The sequence below is a fragment of the Rhinatrema bivittatum genome, chromosome 4 (genome assembly GCF_901001135.1).
Source record: "Rhinatrema bivittatum chromosome 4, aRhiBiv1.1, whole genome shotgun sequence".
NCBI classification, from domain to species: Eukaryota; Metazoa; Chordata; class Amphibia; order Gymnophiona; family Rhinatrematidae; genus Rhinatrema; species Rhinatrema bivittatum.
In genome coordinates, this window is record NC_042618.1 from 62,515,582 (window position 1) to 62,540,213 (window position 24,632).

Below are 24,632 nucleotides of genomic sequence, written 5' to 3' on the forward strand. Positions count from 1 at the left end.
ACGTCAAATGAAGAAGCTTTAGTAAATCACAGTTAAGCAGTAAAGCAAACCTTTGTGTTCTGCACCTAATTCAATACTTCTAAAGCTCCAGCTGGTTAATAAATCTCCAGTCGTGCCACTACTCCTATGATGTCATTGTTTCAACAGCTGTTTTCAGGTTTCCTAAAAATGAAAATCGCCCCCTCTCAGGAGTGTACAGTAATTTCATCCACAGTGCCAAGCGTTTGAAGCTGTAGTGATGACAGGCTATGCAGCCTCAGTCCTTCCAAGCACATGCTCTAATACATTTTTCAGATGCACTGGGCACAATTTTGTATTTGATATAATATTCCAAAGGGGCAGGGAAAAGGCCAAAATAAAACATTCTGCATTGCTAACAGAAGTAGCCTCAGAATACAGATTCCCCTAACTTTCAGGGTTTCAGACTGAGGTCACAGAAACAATGTTACTGTACATTGCTGGATGGATTCAGTCTTTGCTAATCCACTCTAGTGTTTTGTCAGCTTAGACAACTGCAAAATGCTGTTATAAATTAGAGCAACATGTGGCATACACTTCTGGGGGCCGTGACTTGTGCCTTGAAGGACCTAAAACATCTGCTAAATACGATAAGGAGAAACGCAGTCATCCCTGTCTAAACACAAACAGTACTTGAAACAGGTTTGTGAAAAAAGGCTTGCAAAATGTCCATTTGTCTTTGGTATTCCGAACATGGGGGAAAATCAAATGGCAGATTGTGGAACTCCTTGTTTCTTTAAAGCTGTGGTACCCACGTCACCTGTTTATTATATTTATATGCTGCCTCTACCTAGATGGCTTAAAATACAAAATAATGAAAAAAGAAAACAGGATTACAAGAAATAGATAACAATCCGGAAGTATGACAACTTAAATCAAACCGGAGTCGGTCTGTACTTCAAGAGAAGGCTTGTCTAAACAGAAACATTTTTAACAGACTTTGAAATGTCAGAGTGTGCACTCTATCATCCTTAGTTCCTGAGGCAGAGCATTCCAAATATCAGTGCCGCCACCAAGAAAGTACCAATCTAGCCTAGCGAGCCATCAGTATGTCCAGGAGGGCTCTTTGTGATGCGCGGAGTGCCCTTGTGGGATTATATACACACGGCATGACGTTCATCCATGGTAAAGCATTGACAGCAAGCAATTTATATTAAAGCATCGCAGTTTTAAATTTGATCTTCCACTTAATAGGAAGCCAGTGGAGGTCAAACAAAGTAAGTGAGATGAGATCTCTCATACTGTGACCGGAAATAAGTTGAGCCGCGGCGGTCTACAAAAATTAAAGTTAGAGTGAATGCTGGTAAAGCCAAGAAAACCAAATACAATAGTCTAATGTCAGTAACATAAAAACTTGCACAACTACTTTGAAATCTGCAGGCTGAAACAAGTGTTTAAGCCCACATAACAATCATTATTCCTAAAAACCAGATTTCACTACAGCCTTTATCTGATAGACAAAAAATAGGTTAGAATCAATTATCCCTAGGCTCCTTGTTTGGGTGACACCATTTTTGAACCACAAAATCAAATGATTTCAAAATCTAGACCAAGTTGTGCTGTTTTTGATCATACTAATACCATAAATGTGATGCCACATTTTTAAAAAATCAATTGCAAATGTCTGTATATATATTTATTTTTTTTACATATTTAATTGAAATAAATACCCATCTGTACATTACGTTCTGCCTCCCAGGAATTGTTATTCACTCCTTCCTTGCAAGACTATTGCCTCTGTGGAACTAGATCAAGGGCATTCTTGATTGCAGCTCCAACAATTTGGAACAAATTGCCCTTATGGCTGCAACAAAAGCAAGATTATCTGAGATTTAGAAAGTTACTGAACGATAAATTATTTAGAAAGGCATATGGTGGGGAGAATATTAAGTTCTGAGGACTGGTGTACAATGAGTTTATGTTTTTATTATTCTATTTTATTTTATTATTTGTTTTATTGTCTGTTTTAATATTTGTGATTGTGGATTTGTAATCTGTGTTGAACAGATTGGATTACATGGAAGAGATGCGGTTTTAAATAAATAAAAATAAATAAGTAAATAATGTTCTGGTTAGATGTTTCCAATGAGAAACACAGGCAAGCCTTCCACTATCCACTAATGATCCAACCCTCCCTGTTTGGGATGTACTACTTTCAGGTTTGCTTTGCATACTAGAACTTGTACTCTTTGGGGATTTTTATATGGCCAGCCTTGGACCCCACCTGAAGTTCCGAGTTACCTGCAGTGCCAATTTCCAGCACTCAATACACCAATTTCCTGATGACAGTTTTCACGTAGATTTATACAGATATTTTTTGGGGGTATGGCTTTAGATAAGCTTTTACTCAGCAGTTTTGCTCTTCTCACAAGATTGCTAATGTCATGGCTGTGGTACTGTCTGAAATGTGTGTAGCGTTCACCGGACCTACAATAATGAATTAGCTCATGGACAGGTGTGTGAAAGGACAAAAGCAAGTGAAGTGAGGAAGTGACATTACTGCCGATAGGCTCCAAACATGGCAATTCAATCTTTCTTCCTTTACTTTCCAAAAAAAAAAAAAGCCAGAGGTTCAGTTCCTACAAGTTCCTATATTTTAGGCCACTTAAAGTTAATCTTGACATGATTGCACAGTAATTATATATACTGCAAAATTACTGATAGGTTTTTATTGGCCCAAAGGCACTCTCTACTTTACTGTTATTACTGGAGCCTCTTTCTTAATCTGGGCTTTGAGCTGGGGGATGGGAGGGGTGGGGGTGCATGTTTTTGGATATGCAGGTATGCGTAATTGTGTGTCAATTTATCTAAGTAGGAATAAAACAGACTAATACTATCTGTCAACGTTAGGAGAAAAAAATGTTTAATTTATTTCACATTTCTTATTGGCTCATTAACAGGTAGATTTTAAAAGGGACGCACCTGTGCCCATAAATGTGCGTATCTCGCTGCCTGCAAAGATACGCGCTATTTTTTTTACAGTTTTTAAAAATGCTCTTCACATGCAGCCTTTACATGCATAGCTTATGCAAGGAGAGAGGCTCTGTATAGGGCTCAGCCTGACATTCAATATATGCACCATTGTACTGGGGCACTTTGATTCGGGGTGAGGTATTATAGCAGCATTCAGAGGTATTCATTGCCATCATTAAAGAATTTTAGACTTTATAAGCGATGAAAAGGAGCTGATTTGTATAATGAAGCTAGCAGAGATGGCAGTGTACAAATCAACTCCTCTTGTTAGAATTTTTATCACTTATAAAGTCTAAAATTCTTTAATGATGGCAATTTTACAACGAATACCCCTAAATGCTGCTGTAATTCCACACCCCAAACTCCAACCCACCTCCCGAAAACTTACCCCGAATCAAAGCGCCCCCGTACAATGGTGCATATATCGAGTGTCAGGCCAAGCCCTATACAGAGGTTCTCTTGCTCTCTCTCTCTCACTCACACGTTCACATGACTCTTATGCTTGAGGAGCTGCAGCAAAGTTACGTGCGTATTTGCTGGCTGAGGAAAATTAGGGGTTACGCAGGTCAGTGCTGGCCCCGCCTCTGGAACGCCCAGGTCCTGCCCCTTTTTCTGCCTACTTTTTCTCGACACGACTATATGAATGTACGTGAACCCTTCCCGGCTATTTAAAATTCGCGTAGCTCCTGCGCGGCCCACTTACACATGCATCTGACCGTTTTTTGCGCGTGCAAGGCTTTTAAAATCTACTTCTAGATGAATACAAATATGATTTTCTGAGCAAAAGCAAACATACACTTAGGACTTTTCAGTTTAGTTCACTTGTTTTGTACAGAGTAAGCAAATCTGATGTTAATTGGTGTTTCTTCTGTAATCATATTAGTCACGTCTGCGTTCATTTCAAACTAAGAACCTGAATATTTTAACAAACCTTTTTGTTTTCTGTTTGCTAGATTTTTCTACAACTGTCAAAAACAAGACGTTCCACACCGCACCGACGGAGCTTCCTGGCTGGGCCGGCGTGCGTCTGCGCATGTCTGTACATGTACGTGAATACCCAAAAAATCTGTGTCACGATCCCTTTGGATCCTTCTGCTATGTCCTGAAAACCCCGACAGACACGCACACAGACACTGGGATCTCATAAGCTTTCTTTTCTTCCTTCGGAAAGTAGGTTATAAACCCTTGACGGTGCTGCACGACTGTTTTACAAAGTCTAAACTCAAAGACAACAATAAAGCCCGTACCTCCTATAGAAGGGGAAAGTTAAAGGCACCTGTAAAAACAATTCGCATGCTCTTGTTCTCTTCTGAGCAGCGGTGAGTCAGAAAGGCTTGCTTCGTCTTTTGCCAGAATCCAGCTGCTTCACCCTGCTTCATACTGACTTCAAAGGTTAAACCCTGTCCTGTCCCCCAACAATAAACCTCCCTAAGAAGGATTTCTCTCAAGTGCTGTCCTCCATGCTCAGAAAGCAGCACCTGCAGCCCTTTTATCCGATGTTCGATACTCCCCACAAAAGGGAAGCGAGAACTATCTTTTTTTTTTTTTTTTTTTTAAGTGAGGGGGGGGGGTACATCTGGTTTGTATTAGCAGAATGTGTTTCATACCCAGAGTTTAGTGTCATGAGTTTATGCCAAGTCAGTCATTAAAGCAGCAATTGTTAACTTGTCTGCATTGGGACAAAGTCTGTGGTTACTTCTTTACCCTCTGTTCAATTTTTAAAAGTCCACATGCACACTTTCAATAGGAAACACGCAGGGGGGGGGAGTTCAAAGTACTTGTGGACACTTGCACTGGCTTTTTTCAAGAGCACCGGTTCCATGGAAAATAACATGCGCAGATGCGAAACTGCAATCTACGCGTGCTGTTGCCCTCGCTCCCAGGAACGCCTCCTCGAAAAGTGCACACATACAGCGGAATCTACAGATTTGTAGCCGCCTGGAGGAAGGGCAGTCTTCAGCCAGCCAGTTTTCATGAGTAAATGGCTTTGATTTTTATCCTCTAGGAAAAGAGCAGCTCGAAAGCATCTCAAAGAACGTAGCTGAGTGGTTCACAACGCCGTCAGTCTTACCTGAGAGCAACAAAGTCAGGTACGCGTTGGGTTCAATGAGAGTCCGATCCAAGTCCCCAGGTGAACCTAAAAGAGAATGAATTTGATTTTATTCTCTGCTTTTTTTTTAATCTCTTTGTTAGACTTTTCCAAATTTAACACATGTATAATAAAATAATACACTCCTTTTATAATGTAACACTTAAGATTAACACATTCTTCTTCCTCGAAGTCTCTGTATCATCCTTTATTAAGGGATTACTTGACTGAGTTAAACGTACTGAAACAAGATTCCTTGGCATTAAATGGGTTTACTGTATAAACAGTCACCATATTTTGCTGGTTACATGCAGCACTGATTCTAACTCAGGGGTGTCAAACTGCAAACAACAAGTGACATGATCTCCTCTGCATCAATTCAATCTCTTTGCTCCTTGGCTTTAGACACAAACTGGGCTTAAATTAGCACAAGTTTGAAACTCACAAGTTGACAATAAGGGGAGCTGGCTTTCTTACTGTTGCTCCCTTCTGCTGACTTTGGAGCAGACAGATTACCTTGAATTGTACAATGTTTTACATAACACAGAATTACAGAACCCACCTTGCCTTAACAACCAAGAAAAACAGAACTCAGGAAGAGAAAGCAAATACACAAGAGTGCAAATATGCTTTCAAGAAAAGGATTCAGGTTTCACATGGTTTTAAATAAATACATTCCAGAACTCATCAGGTCTTAAAAACATCTGTGAAAATCACATTGCTGCCCTGTAATGTTGATACAAAGTAAGCTGAAGTCTTCCAAAATAACATTTGGACCATAGACCCATTCAATAGCTACCTCAAAGGGCTGGGTGCTTCCATCTACCAAACTAAGCTCAAGTAAGCATACCAGGGCTTTCAGAGTGAAAAAATCCCATTATGCCTGGAAACTAGTTTGTCATTTCAAAATGGTTTTACCCCCGGTACTGTAATTACACTCATTCTCTCCATGCATTTCAATATGCCATCCTTGAGCCACAAAACAATACCTCTTCCTGCCTTAATCTTAGTTTGCAAGTAAAGCAACTTTTGTTCTTGGGTTCATCATCTCTATCTAAGCAGCATTTCAACATACACTGGCTGGCTGCAAGCTGACAATGCTGGAAACTCCTTTTCCTGTGCGTAAAGTACCCTTTAGAGATGAACAAATACATTTTATATACAAATGTTATTTATGTCTGAGAACAAATTCTCAATCATATACTCCTGGATAACCTCCGACCCCTGCTGGGCCCTATCAGAGAGCAAAAAGATCAAGGAGTGGAGCTCTTTGCTTGGACCCAGCGGGGGAGCAGAAATCTGTTGCAGGGGATCAAAAAAAAGGTTCCTTGGGCACATAAGCCCCAAAGCATGAAGAAAATATAATTTGTAAATAGCTTTTTGTGTTTGCACAGCAGTGAACTGTTGTGCTCTGCACCCATGCTTCAACATTTCAGCACAGCAAACTTTTTGATGGGCTACAATGAAAAGGTGCTTTTAAGTTCACTCTTCAAATAGGAGCCCACAAGAGTCTCCGCAGAATTCTTCAGCTGCTACACTTGGTATATTCATTCATTTAAAGACAATGAGCTTTATTGAAGAGATTTTCTTTTTCCCCATAGGCATAGAATGGGAAAATAGTTCTTTCTGAACAAGGCCCTCATGTTATTCTACCATCCTAACATGTTTTCCCCAAGTCAAATCCAGTTACTTACAGGCTACGTTTGAGAAATTAGTGTAGGAAATATTAGCACTTTAGTAATAATAAGCCATTTACCAGCGAGTGAGAAGGCAGCGAGACGGACGGTGCTTAGAAGATGACGTTTTCTGTTTGGAGTCCAGAAATACATGCAATGTGAGATTCCCTAAGCTGCTCTGACTATACCCTATAGACCCTGTCCATACAAAGCCACCTTTTTTCTCTCCTCGTCCCACCTCTTTCACGAATACATTCCGCTAGTCATCTGGAAACTCCAGAAATTGCGCTTTCGTCTAACTTGGAACCAAGGCAACCAAATGTATTTCATTTATGCAAAAGGACTGCTTTATCAGAAGAGCAATGGAGAAGTTCGTTCCTCAAGCACACACTCTGCCCAGAAAGGTCTCCAGAAATATTACGCTACTTTACACAGCCATTTGGTTTAGGACTGTAAATTGGGGAAAAAAAAAAAAAAGCAGATCTTGCTGAAGTGGAACAAAAAGTCTCTCTCAAAACCAAACCAGCCATAAAAGCAGATAAATCAGACTCTGTGTGTATATCTTTAGCCAAACACAGAATATCCCACCTCAAGGTTGTCCCTCCAGAATGACAAAGTTATACAGCAAACTGGAGATTGTGCCCCTCAGCTAAGGGACTGGAAAGAATGGCAGAGCAATTCATTTGTGGCAGACCGAATGGATTTTTGCTCAACTTCTAATGCTTTGCTAGTGAGCAAAAAGCATGCTCCTGAGATGGGTAATAGTTGGGGCTAATACCTTATTAGTGCGCATCTGATTTAGTAGACTTAGGGGTACACTGTCAATGGAGCACCGAACTGGCAACGCTGTGTGCCTACATTTTAGCCTGCATACATTCAGTCAATATTCAAACACAGACTTGCTTTTTGAATAGTGACTTGTTGTGCAGCTAAAAGTACACATCTCTGCTACAAGCGTACATTTGGGAAACTTTTCAAATTAGCGAGACCACACACACACACACACACACACACCTTAGCGCGGCATGGACGTGCACATTGGCACCCGAAAAAGAACAGGTAAAAATGAATATGCAAACATTTACGTGAATACTTTCAAAAGCAGGAAGTACGGGTGCAAATAATTTCTGTGCCCCAATTCTGCCCCCAAATGCCTCTTTGAGGTACTGGAAAAATGCACACAATCATTCCGTGCATACGTTTACATGTACAGGGTCATTTTCAAAAAGCCATTCTAAGTACATAAATGCCTTGGAAATTTACCCGCTTAATGTGCATGGGTACATTACACCCCCGAAAACATCTTGTGTCTTAAGTTTTGTGTGTTATAAAATTGCATATATACTTTCAGCTGGATCAAAAGCCACTTATCCGATTTCATCCATTCTACTCAGTTTTTAGCCACTTAGAGCCGGACTTTGCTTTTGAAAATGCATGCCATCCACTTTCAAAGCATCTCACTGAAAAAGCCATTTTCACACCTAAAGCCCTGAAATTGACTTGGGCTCAGGGATGGTAATTTTTAAAGCAGTGCATGGGCGCACATTGGCGAGTATGTGTCGGCACGCACTCAGGGACGCGGCGATTTTATAACTTGCATGCACATTTGTGTGCACGATATAAGATAGCTGCAGTGCACGCACATGTGCGCCTAGTTTTAAGTGGGCATGCATCTAGCCATCCTGTTTCTACTAAGTTAGGGAATTTTAAAACCAATGTGCATCCACATCATGACCAGTTTTACCAGTTTGTCCACATGTTCATCCAATTAAGAGCTAGGACCTCCAACCCCCCGCTGGTTTGACAGACTATCCCCCCTCCCCCCCCCCCCCCAGATATCACAGACCCTTTAAACCCAACAGAAATGGCTAATTTATTTGTTGCTACACCTCCTCCATAGCAGAAGAAAACTTACGCGGCAGCGGACTTGGGCTCGCCCAGGGGTATGTATTTATGCGCACATCTCTTGGTCATGCCCCAAAACGCTCAGGCCCCTTTTTAAAATCGAGTGACATACGCGTGCAGTGGGAGATACACATGCATCTGGATGGCTTTTCAAATTCGGTGGGCGTGCGTGAGTCCAACGTGTGCACACATCTCCCTGATTTTGGCAAGCAGCAGGCTTTTAAAACCTACCTCGATGTGCATAGAAGTACATGTAAACTTTTTACATGAACTTTAGAGAGGCATTCTGGGGGGAGGGTGGGGGAGGAGTGGAACTGGTGATAAGGGTCGGAACTTCACACACACATTTTGAGGTTTTTTTTAAAGTGTGCATCTGAGTTCACCCAAAAAGTTACGCCCTCAATACAACAGGTATTTCTTTCTACAGGTGTGCGTGTGTGTGTGCTCACGTATCCTGGAACATATGTATGAATTTTCAAAGCAAACATACACATAAGTTTGTTTGGATAATCTGGCGTAAAGTCTGTATGCAAAAGGTATGCACAGATTTTAGCCCATCATGCACAGTTATAAAATTACCTTCATTATGTTTACATATAAAGTGGATGACTACAGAGGCGGAGCTTGCCCTAGCTTGATGGCCTCTATACCAGGGTACTATTCAAGCTAGGGTGAGAGAACACTGTAGAAATCTCATCTTTGTGAGATTTTCCTCACTCCAAATGATGTCAAATCTTCACCAATGTGTACTGTGCTGTTTGTACGTCTCACTCTGCATGTCAAACTGGCCCCAAAACTCTAAGCCACCGTCAAAACCTCACCTCAGGTTATTAGCTTGCTCTCCTTTAGTGATATAAATAGTTGAATACTATGAAGGCCTTCTAAAGAGTCTCTCTTTACCAGAGTCTCTCTTTACCACAGTGCCCAGCCAGTGCCTGGCTGGGCACTGTGGTAATTAAAAAATGATCATAAGGAAAAGGGGCGCGTCTATCACGGGCGTTATCCATGAGAAATTATAACATTTTGATGAATCTAGGGGTTAGGGTTTTATCACTAGGCAAATTTAAAGCAGGCCTACATTTAGGGACCTATGTTTTAGGGACCCAAATTTAAGTGAATTTTCAGCTGAAAACTTAATACTCCCAAGTTTGCCTGAAAATAGGCACTTAATTTAGGGCCTAAAATTTAGGGCTCAGAATCTTTTGAACATCGGCCACTGCTGTTATTAGATGTTAGGTTAATGCTGCTAGGTGCTGAATTTATATTACATATTATACATTGTATTTGTGACATTTTAATGTGAACCACACTGAAGTGTTAATATTGCAGTATATACATTCTATAAATATATAATAGTCCATCAGTATTTTGACTATACCTATGGAGATATTCAGTGACCCCTGTTAGAAACTGCACAGACATATCAGTACTTACAGGAATTGTTCTGCCCTCACTGAGACTATTTCTTACAATATTTTGTTCATGATCTGGGTTTGAGAAGAAAAGAAGCGATGAACGCCTGCCCTAAAATGGAATGTTAACATCTGCAGTCTTTCCACCATGAGCTCTGATCCTTAAGATCGCAGGAGTTAAGTAGGGCGAGATGAATATTGACATGACAGACCTCTATGAAAACCTGCAGCTGCCAAATTGATGTTGGCATCTCTTTAGGGGACACTGTATCTCCCAGTCAGTAACGTGGCAATGACTCGATGCTTTGGAGGATATGGTCTTTCATGGCAGATGTTAAACTGAGGTACTGGCTACATCAAGGACCATTCAGGGACAATTTTGAAACAGCTTGTGGGCAACCTGCAAGCCAACTGTCAAAAGAAAACAACCTGCAGTGTTCGTTTGAAAATTCAAGGAGTGGGGGAACAGGGTACAAAAGTACCCACGGACTCTGCAACTGGGGCAAAGTATGAGTGCACCTTCCTTTCTTTTCCCTGCCGCAAAAGTACCCGTATCATGAAACAGTGTGCAGACTTTTAGCTGCGGAGGAGAGGACAATATTCAGCTCAGGGAATGTGTTTAGTTACCTGAGCAAATTAATTATTAAATATGTCAGATTGTACTTTGTCCCTACTTTTCCCAAGAGAAGCTACCCAGATAGTTTTTCTTTGGAAATCAACTAGCGTAGAGTCTGTGCGCTAACAGCTGCCCACAAACTTTTCACCTGTTATTTGTGAAATACTGCACACAGTTTATGCAATCCCATGTACACACGCTGTTTACTGCCCTGAGCTAACAGACCAATTGGCCCATCCAGTCGGCCCAGGTTGAGATTCTTCCTCTGGTTTTTCTACCATCTGAGGTAGTTGAGCATACAAAGTCCCACAAAAAAACCCAACCCCAGCTCCCCATGTCTTACATCTGACCTCTTAACTCTCATCTGTCTTTGAACATATCTGAAATCCGACATCATTTCCACTTGTAGGCCGTGTCAGCCCTTGTAATTTTCCTCTTGCGATCCTAATATCCACATCGTCATGTCGAATTTTGTATAATGCCACACGGCCACCAAAATTAGCGAGGCTGTTGTCCAAATCATCCAAGGCCCTCCCCATGCTTTTTTATGTTTCTGTTTTTAACCCAAGGTCACACTGCATGGGTTACCCTAAGCTTCTTGGAGCTAAACCACACCTCCCGGAATGCCTAGTTTTAATCCACCTAAAAGTGGCACACATGCATACCTTTGGTTCTGACCAAGGGCATTTTTCAAACATGGTCTACCAGTAAAACTGCTTTGACAATTATCCTCCAAAGATTTATTGGTTATGTTTTAATCTGGAGAAAGGAAGGGAAAGGAGAGAGATGAGAAAGACATTTCAAATACCTCTAAGGAATAAAGCCCAAATGTTTAAAAGCCCTGCGTGTTGTGGAGTGCTAGGAGAGCGGTTACCCACTTACCAAGAGATGTGTGTTCTTGGACCACGGCTCGACCCCAGAGGAACTCCGGAGAGGCGCCGTGGTAGGCGAGGCATGCCTGAGCATGGGCTGGACAGGAGCAAGACTAGACTGAAGACGCTGACCCTCCTCCGGACCTGCACGCTTCAGAAGACCAACAACGCAATGATGGTCTTATGAACAGTCCTCCGACCGTTCCAAGCCCTTTCGGACCTGCCGCAAGGTACGGCAAGAAGCGGCAGGCTGGATGGAGGCCAGGGCAGCAGAGACCGGGAACATGGGAGATTCAGACGGACTTCAGGAACAGGTACGTTGGATCCCACAGACGTAGACCTCGGGCACAGGCATAGACTCAGGAACGAGGTTCTTGGGATGCACAGACGAAGACTCTCAGGGCATAGACGAAAGACCTCATGGGGAACAAGGTAGCAAGGCTTGCATCATGAAGCGCCCTACTCAGCCCGCCCGTGGACTGGTTGCGGACCACGACATGGCTTGCCGCGAGGTACCGATGCGAACAGAAGATTCAGGAACAAGTACTTGGCTTTCAGAAGATTCAGGAACGAGGGTACTTGGCTTTTCAGAAGACTCAGGACGCGGGTGGGGTGGTGAGGTACAAGGCTTGCATCATGAAGCGCCCTACTCAGCCCACCTGTGGGTGGTCAGCGGACACGACATGGCTTGCCGCGAGTACCAAGTGTACAGAGATTCAGGAACGAGGAACCAGGGGTTCAGGAGGCCAAGACGGAATCACTGACGTCAGGATCAAGAGACACAACATCAGAGCTGGGTCACGGACATCAGGAACAAACATCTGGACTGGAACACAGATACTGGATCAGGAGGACAGACCTTAGGGCTGGAACACGACATCTGGAACAGCAGGTGAACATCAGAACTGGAACCTAGACAAAAAGACAAGATGAGGAGCTCCAACGAAGAACAGGAACACAGGACCTTGAAGAAGTGCTGGAACAAGAACGACTCCTGGAGCGAAGGACAGCAGGATCCCAGGAGTGACCAAGTCCTTGTGAAGGCAAAGCCGGAATGGACGCTGAGCCCTTTTGTAGGGCTGAAGAGGACAACGCCCAGGGAGGGGTCTGCAGAGGGCCACACCTGGCTGGCCCTTGAAGAGGAGGAGAGAGGCGCGCACCCGCGCCTTAGAACATAAGAATAAGAAGAACATAAGAAATTGCCATGCTGGGTCAGATCAAGGGTCCATCAAGCCCAGCATCCTGTTTCCAACAGAGGCCAAACCAGGCCACAAGAACCTGGCAATTACCCAAACACTAAGAAGATCCCTACCGACTAAGAACTCCCTACCGACTGAGTTCAGAACTCAAGAAAACCAAAAACCTTCAAAAAGGATCTAAAAACGTGGTTGTTAAAAAAAAAAAAAGGAAGCTGGATGAGAGAGAGCTGGAAGCTGGTGGCGTCCTCAGTCACGTGGAAGGCCTGAAGAAACCAGGAGGGCAGCGGAGCAGAGGTGGCCTCCAGCCACGGGACGAGATAACTCCAGGCTGGCTGCAGGAAACAGAGAGGGCTGTAGGAGACTGCAGGCACGGCCTCCCCTGTCCGGCCAGGACCCAGGGTGACGCAGGGCACCAGCAGGGACTGCCTCACTCTCTGGCTGAAGACCCGGAAGGCTTGCAGAGCATCGGGGAAGAGCCGGCGGGGCAGCGGAGGGTCACAGCCGCACGGGTGAGAGTTTCCCAGCGGCCCGACCCTGCCACGCAGGACCGGCAGAGGCTGGAAAGGAGCCATGCAACGGCAGCGTGCCGCCGCGAAGACTGCAGCACCCGCGGCCCGACTGGCCGCGTGAAGGTAAGGAGCCTGCCCGCGCTCCTCGCGGACAGGACCGCAACACTGCGTGTGCAACTTTCAGAGGTTATGAGCATGGCCAGGCCCTGCACGTGCTGTGTGTATTTTTGAAAGGGCCTGGCCATGTGTGTAGCCCCCGAGGCGGGCTGGGGATGGAGTCTGGGAGGGGCGGGAGGCGGGCTGGGGCAGCGCCATTAGAGCAGGTAAGTTAAAAATAAATAAATAAATAAAAATAAAGGGTTAGCCAGGGCATATTTAGGGGTCGGGTAAAGAGGAGAAAAGGGAGGAAGGTTGGGAAGGGGTAGGGAGTGACTGGGAGGGAACTGGGGAAAAGCCCGATCACGTTGCCACATGTAATTGAAAAAATCCCCACCCCCATGTACAGAGGCGGCCATCCCGCCAGCACGGACATTAAAATTCGGCGCACGTGCACGCGGGAATTTTATTTTCTAATGTGTGCCGTCGCACGCGTAATAAAATAGCTGCGTTCATGTGCGCATATGCCGGGAACTGCGGGCACATCGATGCGTGCGGGTCTTAAAATCAACCCCTAACTGCACAAGGAGGCGGGCCTCTTTCAATGGAAAGAAAGCTCTGGAACGAGGGTCCTGGGATGACGATGAGGACTCAGGAGTAATGATGTTGATGTTTTATGTTTGTCAAGGTATGATCAATGCATAGACAATAGGCATGCTTCACCAAGAGCTTTTAAGAAAGTAAAATGTAACAAACCTAACTTGGGTTCCTGTCTTACAATATGCAGGAGAAAGCAAGATATCCAAGAGTGCTTTCCTTACCAGGCAAGCAAGGAGTGAAATCCAATGTAGCTCAACATGATTCAATGTAGCCCTTATAGACCCAACCCTGAGGATTAGGGATAGTGTCTGCCGGCTAGAAATTAAAACAGGCGTTCTATTAAGGGTGGGTCCTCCCTTTGGGCCAACGAGACTGTGGCTGGGTATAATCCAGCCTATAATACTTGGGGAATAGAAAGAAAACTACTTCCCCAATTCGCCACTGCTGGAATGACTCTCTCTGGAGGGCTCCATGCTGCCGCCCCCATAGCCAACAGTTCAAGATCCTGCTGTCTTACAGAAACTATAAGAAATAAAACAAGAGTAAGGAAATGTGGCTGGTGGACACATGGAATAGGTTCCCAATGGAGGTAGAGGAAATGAAAAGAATATTAGAATTCAAGAGAGCACAGGATAAGCACAGAGGACCTCTGATGGAGGGGAAGAAGTACAGAAGCTGGGAAGGAAGGTCTTATCTGCCATTGTATTCTCTGTTTCTATACCATCAGATTGTAGAATCTGGCCTGGGAAAATTCCGCAATTAGAAAGAGTCAAAAAACTGGCTAAGAAAATGACCCCTGCACAATTATTTGGTCTATAGAGAAGATGACTCAATGTAAGAGTACTTTGGATAAAAGCACTATACAAATCAAATCGTTTGAAACACGTAAGAAAAGTTGCTTTCTGAAATAAGGCATTCATTATAATGGAAGCTTCTTCAAACAAATTAAAAGAATAATGATCTCAAATATGTATATTAAAAATAGATTAAAAGTAAAATGGGCTATGCTACAAATTAGAAAAGCCTTACATTTTTTTGGTTGAATCCTAAGCCTCAGCAAAGCCTATTCTGTTCACTGTACACACGACACCAATGGGAATAAGAGCCTGTTCAAGTTCTAAGTTACCATTATTTGGGTAATAGTTTCAATCTGTAAGGCACAGCTGTACAGGCCCAGCCAGACAAGCTATCGTAGCAATGCTTTGATAGCATGGGGGCCCTTAAGTGTCAGGATATAGAAAAGGCAGCAGTTGTTGGCTGTGAAAATAGTCTGATCCAAACCAGATGGGGACTCGCTTGATGGGCAACACAAAGGAAAACAATTGGCTCATTCAACAAAGTCTGGCCACTGCCCCGGAGAATTAACAGAAGACAATAACAGTCAACTGGAGCTGATGCAAACAAGAAACAGCGACGTAGCCATGCTTTAAAAAAAAAAAATCGGAGCTTCACAGACTAAACATCCAGTTATGATTCCTAATTCTACATTCACTCATTTTAGTCTGAAGGTCCGTAGAACTTGCTTATAGAATCTTTTCTTGTCATGAGGCCTATTTAGAAAGGAAGAGCTCTGTAACAATAGAGGGGAGTTGCCTGCAAAGTGCCGAGAACATAGCTCATGCTGCTTTTTTGGCTGTTTAAGAAAACCATGACAAATTCCCAAAAATGAGCAAGCACCAGTACACATCTTAATTAAATCTGGTTTAAAGCAAACATCGTGGCAGTCCTACATGATTTTGGGATGAGACAAAATGCACCAACCCCATACAGCAAACCCTGTGGCAGATTTTTTTTTTTTTTAACCTTTTGATGGAGAATTCTTCAGAACACTGTATTTTTCTCAACACATTTGCATGCATACATGCATAAATATGTTATGCTAATGTTTCTGCAGAATTGCTACAAATGAAGCTTTCAGCAGTAATAAATCAGAATTTGTCCCTAGGGATTATTTATGTCAGGGAAAAGGTGATATCTGGCAATAATTCTGTGTGTTGCCACTTTTATTGTTACTTTATATGAAACCACTGACATTAATTCATTCTGTTCTCATCTCAAAAAAAGAAAAAAAAAAGAGCAATAGGTGACCCGATTTCCCTGACTTTTAGATATTAGGATAATGCAGTTTACCTCAAGGTACCAACCTATACAGCTTTGCATTTATAGCCACTACTGTTCTAATTCATGGTTACATGAAAAGAAAATCCCAAGTTGGTGCTTTTCAAATGTACAATTGTTTTTCATAGGGAAAGATAGGCTACACAGATTTCTTCTCCCTCCGCCCCTCCCCCTGTACTCAGGAAGGATGTCTCTTCAAAGAGTAATGTCAAACCTCTTGATGGTTAAGGGCCATACAAGAGAACAAAGTGAACATTAATGTCCACAGCTTGCCAAAGGCATAAAAGATATAGTTGTCTAGGATGAGCCAGTTAAAAGCTTGAAACTTTTGCATTTTACAACACTGGAAAGCTGCTTCACTTCCTGGCCTTCTCAGTAACTCTACTGATCCTGCACAGAAGGTTGTTAGAGATATTGACTCAAGAAAGGTACAGTGCACAGTAGTTTAGGGAGAGTGCCATCTGGTACAGTATAGAAGATAAAGGGCCAGAGTTACTACGGGGTTTTTCCTGTTTTGTGTCTATGGGAAAAATGCTGAGCACATAAACCCTAAAATGACTTGTGTTTCAGGTCTCAAATGTATCAAAATATTTCTCAAATTGCTTATCATTCATTTCAGTATATCAGAAAACTGATTCAGGTGAGAGCAAATAAAATGGTTTAAAATACTGATGCCTTGTCCACATTTAAAACTGGGAATCAATGTTTAACTCCAGTATTTCTGAAAATGGACAGGCCTCACAAGGCAGATGATACTTGAGAAATAATTTAAGTTACGCTGTCATGTCTAAAGGTATATAAATATGAACAGCTGTAACATTTAAGTTATTGAAACTAATTTAAAATCAGAGTTTTCAAGAATAGTTCAGGAGGTACTTGCTTCTCCTAATTTTTCCATAGGAGAAACTTAGTTCCTGCTCTTGGTTTGAGATTGTAACCACCAAATTTATTGTGTGGCATTTTAGAGGATATTACAACTATCCTGTGGGCCAGATTTACTATTTCCCATTCTGAGTATATGAGAAGAAAGTTTAGTAAACAAGTCGACAGTGTCTAGAATTCAACAGCTTTGGGGAGTCAAGGGGCTGTCACTTGCTGTTATTTCTTGCTCGGCACTCTATTAAAGTCCACTAGCAACAGCATTAAATTTCTCTTTAAAGCAGGTCACATTATCCATTTATTTCAGTGACTAAGAGGTCTCTTCCTGTCTATCCCAAACAAAACACCTTGAGGTAACAGGATGCCTTGGAAGGCTGTATGTGTTGGCAGCATGAAACTGAGCACCTCTCTAAATGGAGGTCTTATCTTGGCTCTGTTAGTAACTATGGTGCCCAGCACTCAGCACCTCCATGATAAGTTTCTTTCCAGAGAGTACGTGAGGCAGCCTGGGTCGTCACTGTACATTGTAATGGGAGAAAAATTGTCAAAGAGGAACATTCCAGAAGGGGAAAAAGCCTCAACAATCCAAAAAAGACAAATACACACAAATAATTCTGACTTCTCACATTTAAAGACAACAGTTTGATGGAACTGACAGCATAAATGTATATTTTCAACTGGAAAATCTATTGGTTTGTATTTAGGTTTTCTTCACACAGTGTAAATGCAGATAACACACATATTAACAAGATGAATTATGAACCTGAATAGGTATCATTTGAAATAAGTATGATTTCTAGCTCTCTGAAGAAGAAACTTCCCTAATCTAATTTTTAGACTTAGATGTGTGATCTAAAACTGCCCTGACTTGTGAATCAAGAAACACCTCTCACAAGGTTACTGGCCTTTGGAATCATCAACTTTTCCAACGTCCCTGGATTGGAAGAAGAATTAGCAGCCTACATTCTACAGATATCAGCAGCTGCCAGTATACAGTTCTCTTAATGGTATAGAGATGTAAAATCTTGTCAGCAGTCAAAATCAATGCCGTGACATTTCAGGAGGTTCCTCCTGAGAGCTGATTACTAAAACAATGAAACGCACGGAGATGGTTGCCATCTTTTGTCCTGGTGTGTTGGATTTTAGGTCCAATCTGCTAAGCATTCAACAGAGCATGAAATGAGATTCTAATCAATGACAACAAAATGAATTTCATGTACAAGGGAAAAACAAAACAAAACAGTAACACCTAAAAGCTTTGGGCCACCATCTAGAAAATCTTAATATAGTCTCCAGTACCCTACGCTAGGGAAGACCTGTACTCTGCAATAGAACATTTGTTCAGGTTCGAATTAACAGCTTCTATTCAAGCAGAGCAAAATGCTAACCCAATTTATATATTGAGGTCCATACTGAGCAAGACAGGGAGTGGGAAAGTTACCCAGGTAACTTTTATCAGATGGTTAGCAAAGTATAACCCAATATGTGTTCTGCTGAATGTACCCAGCCAAAGTCAAAGTTACCCAGCTCAAGGTAAGTGGACAGCCCTCTGGCATTACCAGACTTCCCGGATAATGAGGCATTACCAGATTACCAGGATAATGAGGAAGCCCCACCCGTGGAATGCCCTATCATTTCATTTAATATCATTTATAACTCGCCTTCCAAATTAAAAAGTCACTCAAAGCGATCTACAAATCTTAACGTTAAAATAACAATTACATAAAATATACAATACCAATTCTAAAAAAAAAATCACACAATGTATCCCCTGCCTCATTTATCATCTGGCTAAACTATATGTGATGAATATAAAGTTGTGATTTAATTTTTGGCATTGAAATAACATATATTTTGTGCATTATAGTGGATGCTGAAAATATATTGCGCTTTCATTGTGATAAAAATTAAAACAAAGAATAGGAGAGGGGACTGAGGAATAATTTTTTTAAACAAAAGAATTGTCCAGTAACATCAAATGTTACTGGGACAAATCTTTTGAATATGGACCGCATAGGTTTTATTTCCCTTTATACAGGCCAATTTTGTTTTGCCAAAGCAGAGCACTGAATTAGAAAACTGGTAGTCTACATGGAAGCTCATACCCCAAAAAGAGGGTAGCTCAAACAACTATATAGCAGATGTAACTATTAAATATGTGGGGAGGCTTGTCCAAAGCCATTAATTGCATTTTATTTGCCATTAATTTAAGGGATGTGTAAATGAAAGCAAAGGGAGAGCAGCTCCTTAAGCACACGACCATCTGTCTTCATTCAGTATCACTCAGGATCAGTGCCAGAATGATAACACCCATCTTGTTTTTATTCTTCTCCATGAGCACAGGGAAATTAGTCACAAAATGTACACACAACGTCATGCCTCACTACACTGCTGCTTTCTTAAGATCTCAACTTGAGTGCACACGGTTTCCTTCTGCTTCCGCTTATAAGGGAGCATGAAAACACAAAAAGAGGTGCTTGGCTTGCTCATTATCTTCTCCTTGGTATACTGGCCAAGGGGGCTACTTGTGATTCTATAAGAGAGAAAACAAAAAAAAAATGTATATCCCACAGAGCTTTGCAACTTGCAAACAAATTGCTGTAATCACATCTGGTCAATTGCATGACTTCAGCTTCTGAGATCACGGCAACAAAACCACCACAGGGTAAGGTAAGGAAGTGAAGATGTGCTGCAGTTTATCGAACTGTTTTGACAGCCCATGCTGTGCACTACAAATAAGCTCTTCTGTCTCAAAGCTGAGGGTAGAGTGAGCAAGACATGCCTGAACTGCTCTTCATAGCTCAGTAGAGTCTTTATAAGTGAATTCCTGTCAAATGGAAATCAACGAAGATTTTAAACCAAAAAATATAAAATAAAAAGTTCCTGTGAAACAGCAATAAACTATAGCGAGAATATCTTTATCTTTTAACGGATCAATGTATTCCTCGTAGAGCAAATAATTTGTTACAAAATGGTTTAAAGCTGTAAGCCAGAAAACATGACTATTTATAGAACTGAGAGGCAGATATTTTTAACTTATGAGACTCAATAGGATATAAATCATATACATACTTAGAAATATGATCCAGTATCAAAATCAAGAAAAAGCTACCCTTAGATGCCTTTTTAGAGACAGATTGAAAGGCAATGGTAGAAATCAAATCAGAGGATGATAAACAGAGATATCTAAGTCTATTGAAGAGGTATAGAAATTGGGGATGTGCATTCATTGGGCTATTTGTTTCATTTGTTGCGTCTGTATGCGCATACCTAGTGGACTTATGCGCATAAGAAAGGTTAGTACATGCGTAATTCATTTAAAAAATATGCACGTATTACCCGTTCTTATATGTATACCATAAATTTGCTAGGTATGTGCATATGGGCTCAACGAATGAAATGAATAGCCCAACCAATGCACATCCCTAATGGAAATGCATTATGCATGCTATGTGTCTGTTTTTTCAAATGAAAATAGGGAGGGTTCTGGATACACACCATCAGCTGTATAAGACATACAGGCTAATTTTAAAATGAGCACCCATGCATGCATATACATGTATCGGCGCATGAGCGGAGATTCGCTTGAATTTTAAATCATGTGCACTTCTGCGCATATGATTCAAAATACGCTTACTATGCATAAGTATGCTTCAATTTTAAGAGGTTATTCAAGCAAACCTACTTTGCATATCTTCCATAGGACTTTGCCAGATTTAACGCGCATATGTAAGCAGATTTTAAAATATGCTCGCGTGAGGGACATTCCCAGTTTTTCAAATTAGTCCAACAATTTGCTCAGTTAATCTTGAGGTCATTCAGATCGCTCTGGTTCTTCATCCTGCACACCCCCCCCCCCAAGGTGACCAGGACCCCTTACCCTATCATGTAAGGCCAAAAACGCAAGAGCTGAAGACTTGCTCCTCAGCAGCAGCAGTAAAATTACGCGGCTAACAAGCTGCCGTGTGCTGTGGCCTCTGGTTTTAAAATATGGAGTTACACAAGAAGCAGTTGGCCCAGAACGCCCATACCCTGCCCCCAACTCTGCCCCTTTTTTGTTACTTGCACATGTATATATACACACGTGTAACACCCGTCTTTTAAAATACACCTCGCTTGCGTGCAGGCCACATACTCGCATATATATTTTTAGTGCACGTAACACTTAAAATTCAGTCCTAAGGGGGTCATTTTCAAAAGAAGTTGCACATGTAAATATAACTACTATTGTAGCAATTTTCAAAAGTCATTAACACATGTAAAATGCACTTAATGGGTAAATCCTATGGACAATTCAATGGCATATATTGTAGCAATTTTCAAAAGCCTGCTTATGAGGGTAAAGTGCATTTACACGTGTAAAACCCATTTTTAAGTATGTAAATGCTTTTGAAAACAGGCCCCATGGAATATAATTTTTGCCACCCAGTTACCTGCAGGCTTCCTTGTATTCCAAGCTAAGACATGAAGATTTTACAGCTTTTTTTTCCTGAAAGGATTGTAAAACTGCCCTCTGCCTTGGCTGGAATTCTTTCAAGTGAACAAGATAAATCCTCTTTGGTTCGGGTTGAAGCTTTTCATTCCTATCAAAGCTCGCTGGAATTTCAGCCAGTGCTGAAAGAAGAGGTCTTGGCCTCCTTGAATAAAAAACCCATGTGACGACTTGTCTTCCAATTTGATTAAAATGGTAAAGAAATCTTTTGCAATACTTGAGATATTATAAATGCTTCTTCGCAAGAATCTTCATTTCCAGAGTCTCTGAAATATGCAAGCCATCATTGGATGCTGTGTTAGTAACTATAGACCAGTTTCTAATCTTACATTCCTCTTTAAGTTGATTGAGAGGGCTGTCTCCAATAAAGCTTAATGTTTTCTTAGAGACTAGGAATGGTTTTGATCCATTCCAGTTTGGTTTCCTTGTGGATTTTAGCACAGAGACTATGCTGGTGTCACTAATAGATGATCTTAGAATGCATGCAGAGTCAGGGAACTATTCCATACTAGTACTGTTAGATCTTTCAGCTGCCTTTGACACTGTGAGACATAAGATTGTGATAGACAGACTTTGGGTCCTTTGTGTCAGAGATGGAATACTCCAAAACATTTAAAACCTTTCTGACTTTTAGGTAGAAAGCTGAAATCTAGAACCTCCAGGGTAGCATTCTCTGAAATACTCCCTGTTCCACGTGCAGGTAACCAGAGTCTCAATGTGTGGATGAGACGATGGTGCAGGGAAGAGGGATTCAGTTTTGTAAAAGAACTGGACAATCTTTTGGGGAAGGTGCAGACATTTCCGAAAGGATGGGCTTCACCTTAACCAGGGTGGAACCAGGCTGCTGGCACTAACCTTTAAAAAGGTGATAGAGCAGTTTTTAAACTAGAACAAGGGGGGAAAGACGACAGTCGCTCAGCAGTGCATGGTTCAGAGGGAGGTATCTTCGAAGGATACTAACAAAACAGGAGAGTTAGGGCACCCCAACAGAGAGGCTCCAATAAAAGCAAAGGTAGTTCATGTGCCTTTAAGCAAAGAACCACCCGAGTTAAAGATTCCAAATTATCCCTGTCAACTGAAAAGCAAGTTGTCAAACAAAAAAACATACTTTGTTTGCTAATGCTAGAAATCTAGAAGGGAGTGTGTATAGCACTGAATGAAGAGGTAGACATAAATGGCATCTCAGAGACTTGATGGAAGAAGGATAGCCAATGGGATAGTGCTATACCAGGGTACAAATTATATCACGATAGAGGGGATCAATTTGGGGGCGGGGTGGAGCTTTATGTTTGGGATGGCAGAGTCCAACAGGATAAAGCTCGTACAAGAGACTAAATGCACAGTAGAATCTTTATGGGTAGAAATACCATGTGTGTTGGGGAAGAGTATAGTGATAGGAGTGTACTACTATCCACCTGGCCAAAATAAGAGAAACAAGGGAAGCTAACCAGTAATAATGGAAGATTTCAATTACCCTAATATTGACTGGGTAAATGTAACATCAGAACATGCTAGAGAGCTAAAGTTCCTGGATGGAATACATGACTGCTTCATGGAGCAATTGGTTCAGGAACCAACAAGAGAGGGAGCTATTTTAGATCTAATTCTTAGTGGAATGCAGGATTTGGTGAGAGAGGTAACAGTGGTGAGGTCAATTGGGAATAGTATCATAATATGATCAAATTTTAATTAATGACTGATAGGGGAACAATAAGTTAATCTACAGCTCTAGCACTAAACTTTCAAAAGGGAGACTTTGATAAAATGAAGAAGATAGAGCGGGGGGGGGGGGGGACGGAGCAAATGGCAGCAGCTCATTGTTCTCTCAAGTCAACCTCCCTTTTCTTCGTTCCTGTTTTGATATTTCTGCTTTTCCTTTTGCACAACGGTTAAGTGAAAAGGGAAAGTAGAATGTAACCAACTGAGCCACCCGACACTTCCGTACAAGGAACTATCGATCGCTATGACGCCCAGGAGAGTCTCCAGCCTGACACCTCCATGAATTCACTTTGCGGTGGGATGGTTGGGATGGTCCCGTCTTTATCTTGTGTGGCACTAGACACCTAGTTGAGTCCAGAGGAGAGAAGTGCTCCAGCATTTCCAACTGAGGGAAGGTTGTGTTCCCAGCCGATGACATCACCCAGATCGACACGCTGAGAAGGACCTGGATGGATTCCACTGCAGTGGCAACATTCAGTAGTGCTGAGGGAAGCACAGTCAGGTCACTGGAGCTTACCTGCTCAGAAGCCACAGAATCGATCATCTTTCAGGAAGGAGCTTCTCACAGCCTGTTTTGGGTGTGATTTCAGAGTTCATTTTTTCACTTCCAAAACAACAAGTATTCTCATTGGAAACCATCAGGTTGGGTGGAACTTTGTCATATTTACCAGATAGCCACCAACCTTAAAGATGTTAATCTGCGCCTTATGGTTCAAGAGAAAGCCTTGGCTGAATATTCCAAAAGAATGGATGTAGGAGAGCAGAAGGTGGAACAATTGCAAACATATGTTTCCTTCTTATTAAAAGATAATTCTTCCATTCGCAGGAAACTTGAATCTCTTGAGAATATTTCTAAAGCTAAAAATCTTCGTTTAATTAACTTTCCCAAGATTGCCTCAATCTCTCCTAAAGAAATGTTTCAAAAATATTTGGTTGAGGTCTTAAAGATTCCCATGGAAACTATTCCCCTGGTTGCCCCTGCTTATTATATACTGGCTCCTTGGTTGGAAAACCCCTCAACTTTAGTGGGGGTTATAGTTTCATCTACTCCTTTAGATACCAGGAATCTTATGGCTTTCCTAGAGGATACGGGTGAAGGTGAAAGGAAGCCCAAATAAATGTCAGCTTGGTTAAAAGGCGAAATAAGAGAGGCTATTTTAGCCAAAAAAAACTTCCTTCAAAAATTGGAAAAAAGATCCATCTGAAGAAAATAGGAAAAAGCATAAGCATTGACAAGTTAAAATGTAAAGCATTGACAAGACAGGCTATGAGAGATTTTGAAAAGAAGCTGGCTATAGAGGCAAAAAACTCATAGTAAAAACATTTAAAAAAAAATATATCCAAGCCTGCGAGAGAGTCTGTTGGACCATTAGATGATTTAGGGTTAAAGGGGCACTTAGGGAAGATAAGGCTATGGCAGAAAGACTAAATGAATTCTTTGTTTTGGTGTTTACAAATG

General features: G+C 41.8%; 1 protein-coding gene across 5 annotated transcripts in view; it reads right to left on the bottom strand.

The window, feature by feature from the left end:
- Positions 1–24,632, bottom strand: part of KIAA0586 (KIAA0586 ortholog) — a 299,701-nt gene that overhangs the window by 35,698 nt on the left and 239,371 nt on the right. For all 5 annotated transcript variants that reach the window (XM_029598209.1, XM_029598205.1, XM_029598206.1 and 2 more), the window contains one exon: positions 5,063–5,128. In XM_029598209.1, coding sequence (XP_029454069.1) covers positions 5,063–5,128 — 66 coding nt within the window. The remainder of the gene's footprint in view (positions 1–5,062; positions 5,129–24,632) is intronic.